Source organism: Charadrius vociferus, unplaced genomic scaffold (assembly GCF_000708025.1).
Source record: "Charadrius vociferus isolate BGI_N301 unplaced genomic scaffold, ASM70802v2 scaffold411, whole genome shotgun sequence".
Classification (NCBI taxonomy): domain Eukaryota; kingdom Metazoa; phylum Chordata; class Aves; order Charadriiformes; family Charadriidae; genus Charadrius; species Charadrius vociferus.
This window is the reverse complement of record NW_009646935.1, coordinates 2,977,072-2,979,543: the sequence shown is the minus strand read 5'-3', so window position 1 is coordinate 2,979,543 and position 2,472 is coordinate 2,977,072. Positions and strand designations below refer to the sequence as shown.

General features: G+C 59.7%; 1 protein-coding gene across 1 annotated transcript in view; it reads left to right on the top strand.

The window, feature by feature from the left end:
• The first annotated feature begins 1,314 nt into the window (after positions 1-1,314).
• PET117 (PET117 homolog (S. cerevisiae)) overlaps positions 1,315-2,472 on the top strand; it is a 13,013-nt gene continuing 11,855 nt past the window's right edge. Inside the window, exon 1 of the mRNA XM_009894858.1 lies at positions 1,315-1,362. Within this exon, the coding sequence (XP_009893160.1) occupies positions 1,315-1,362 (48 nt within the window). The remainder of the gene's footprint in view (positions 1,363-2,472) is intronic.

The following is a 2,472-nucleotide window of genomic DNA, read 5'->3' as shown; positions in this document are numbered from 1 at the left end:
CCCCACAGGCTCTGCGCTGTCTCTCCGGCCGCCCCCTCGCTGCGGCTCCGCTCCCTTGGGGCGTCCGGCGTCACCCCAGGTTGCCCGGCCGCTCCCCGTCGAGCCTCTGAGTCCCACTCCCCCTGGAAGCAGCACTCACCCACCCCTGCGAAGCCCGTGCTGGGTGTCGGTCCCCAGCAGCATCCCCCGAGCATCCTCCGTGGTGGCACCCGTGGGCCCTGAAGCTTGGGGGAAGAGGCTGCCAGAGGACCCATGCCCCCTGCGCCCCCCACACGTGGTCCAGCACTGCCCTGGGAGGACAGGGAAACCCCCCTGGAGAGGTGTCCACTCTCACAAGGTGGTCAACAGAGACCTGAGCTCACAGACTCTGCTGCAGAAACACGACCATGTGAGCATCTGTCTCTGGAGACCCTCTGAAGCCCCTTCCCCAGCTTTGCCTGCACTGCCTAAATTTGTTGCTTGGTTTCCTGTGATCCCACTGTCTGCCCAGTGTTTCCTCCCTGGGAACTTTGGTGCGTTCCTGCCAAGCCTGAAACAGCAGCAGAAGTTGCAGAGGTAGTAAAATCCCAGGAGTCTTCTGCAAATCAATAAATAGAGGACAGAAAGCTACTCCCCCTTCACGTTCCTGCTATGCTTAAAAATACATCACGCACACAACCTTTATGAGACACCAGCGAATCCACATGGGCTCTAACCTCCAAACGCCACATCCATACAAGTCAGAGCCCCTCCAGCAACCAGTCGCTGGTGGTGGTGGTCCTCAATCCCCAGGGTTTCTCTGATGTTTTCACAAGAGACATCTCTCTATGCCCCGAACCCAACAGCTGCGTGAACAGCAAATGGGGCAGCAGCCACTTGTCCTTTTTGACCAGTGGTTTGGATTTTGGGTTCTCTCTGGCAGGAGGCCACGGAAAGCTTCGGCCAGGTGGGTCTGGCCAGAGCAGGTGTCAGTACCCACGAAGATGCACAGCTTCCTTGTCTGAGCCCAATTCCATCTCCCGAGGGGGCCCCAGCTGCTGCGCGAATATGGTGGGAAGACTACTAGGGGTGGTCTGCCCAAACCCCATGCCCCAGCTTTTATCCTCCAAAGAGATGTTTTCCCTCCCTGTATTACCCCCGTGTTCCCATTTCTCCACCTGCTTCAGCGGGGTGACCCATGCAGACGGCAGGCATCGCCCCGCAAAAGACACATTTTCCCTGCCTTTGGGATGTGGTGCCATCGGGATGTTGGGATGCGTTGCCATCTGGATGCGCTGCGCATTGGGACGCGCTGCTATTGGGATGTGCTCAACATCAGGATGCGCTGCCGTCGGGATGCGCTGCCGTCGGGATGCGCTGCTGTTGAGATGCATCGCCGTCACGGTACACCGCACATCAGGATGCGCTGCACGTGCTCACGGAGGCTGAGAGCTGAAGCGAGGAGCGCGAAGCCCGCCTGCTGGGCAAGGCCAGCCCCTCCCATTAGCTGACTGGGACCACAACTTTTCACTGGGGACCAGGGAGCCGGCGATCGCCTAGCTCGCTTGGGAAAGCTCTCCCCAAAAAGGCAGGTGTCGGCAGGTGCTGGTGGGAAAAAAAAAGCTGGATGAGCCACAACTGGGGGCTGAGCCAGTCAGTCCCTTCCCGGGTTCCTAAAAATAACGAGAGTGCTTTCGAAACGCTTTTGAAATCCCCACTTCCCGCAGCCGGCATGGGCTGATAAGCTGCCGCAGCACCTGGGGGGCTGTGGGGGGCTGCGCTTCCCCCCTCCTGCAAGCCCTGCCAGCCCCGCCAGCCCCCTCCAAGCTCAAACCTTCAGCGGTAGAAAATCCTCTGTCCCCTCCCCAAGGACAAATGGCACCTCTGGGGCCCCCGAGGCTTCCTCATTCCTGCCAGATGACTGCCGCCATAAACCCCATTGTATGCATATGGGGTTTATGCATTTCTTTACCATTTCAAAAACCTCCGAGAGGGGCCAGAGAGGGGCAGGGGGGGGCCGTGGGTGCTGGCCCTCCGATCCCTCTCCTTTTTTGGGGGGAATGGGAAGATTAATAGCGTGAAGGAACAGTGATAAGGGCACAGAGGGTCAGTGATGAGCCGGAGGAAGGAATAACTGTCTCGGTTTTGGTGCTCAGGGATGGTCCCACCACTGCCACCCCTGACCAAGAACCCTTGCAGGGCAGCTCCCTGGGGGTTTTGGTAACAGTAGACAGAGATGATGAGGTCCACCTGGACTCCTCTCAGCTCCTCTCCAACAAGGAGGACCGCCAGGACAGCCTTGGCCGTTGGCACTGCTGCCGTCAGCTGGAGCACAGCTCTGCTCTAAGCTGGGCCAGGGGGTGGGTCGGGATGTCCCAACCCCTGTTCAAACACTGCTGTGTTAGAGATGGGACTTTTCCCGTTCCCTGTCCTGGTGCCGCAGGTGCACGGGGTGGGCTGGCTCCCAGCGGGGACCCAGTACCACTGCCGGCGAGTCCCTGGCCATCCCTCCTG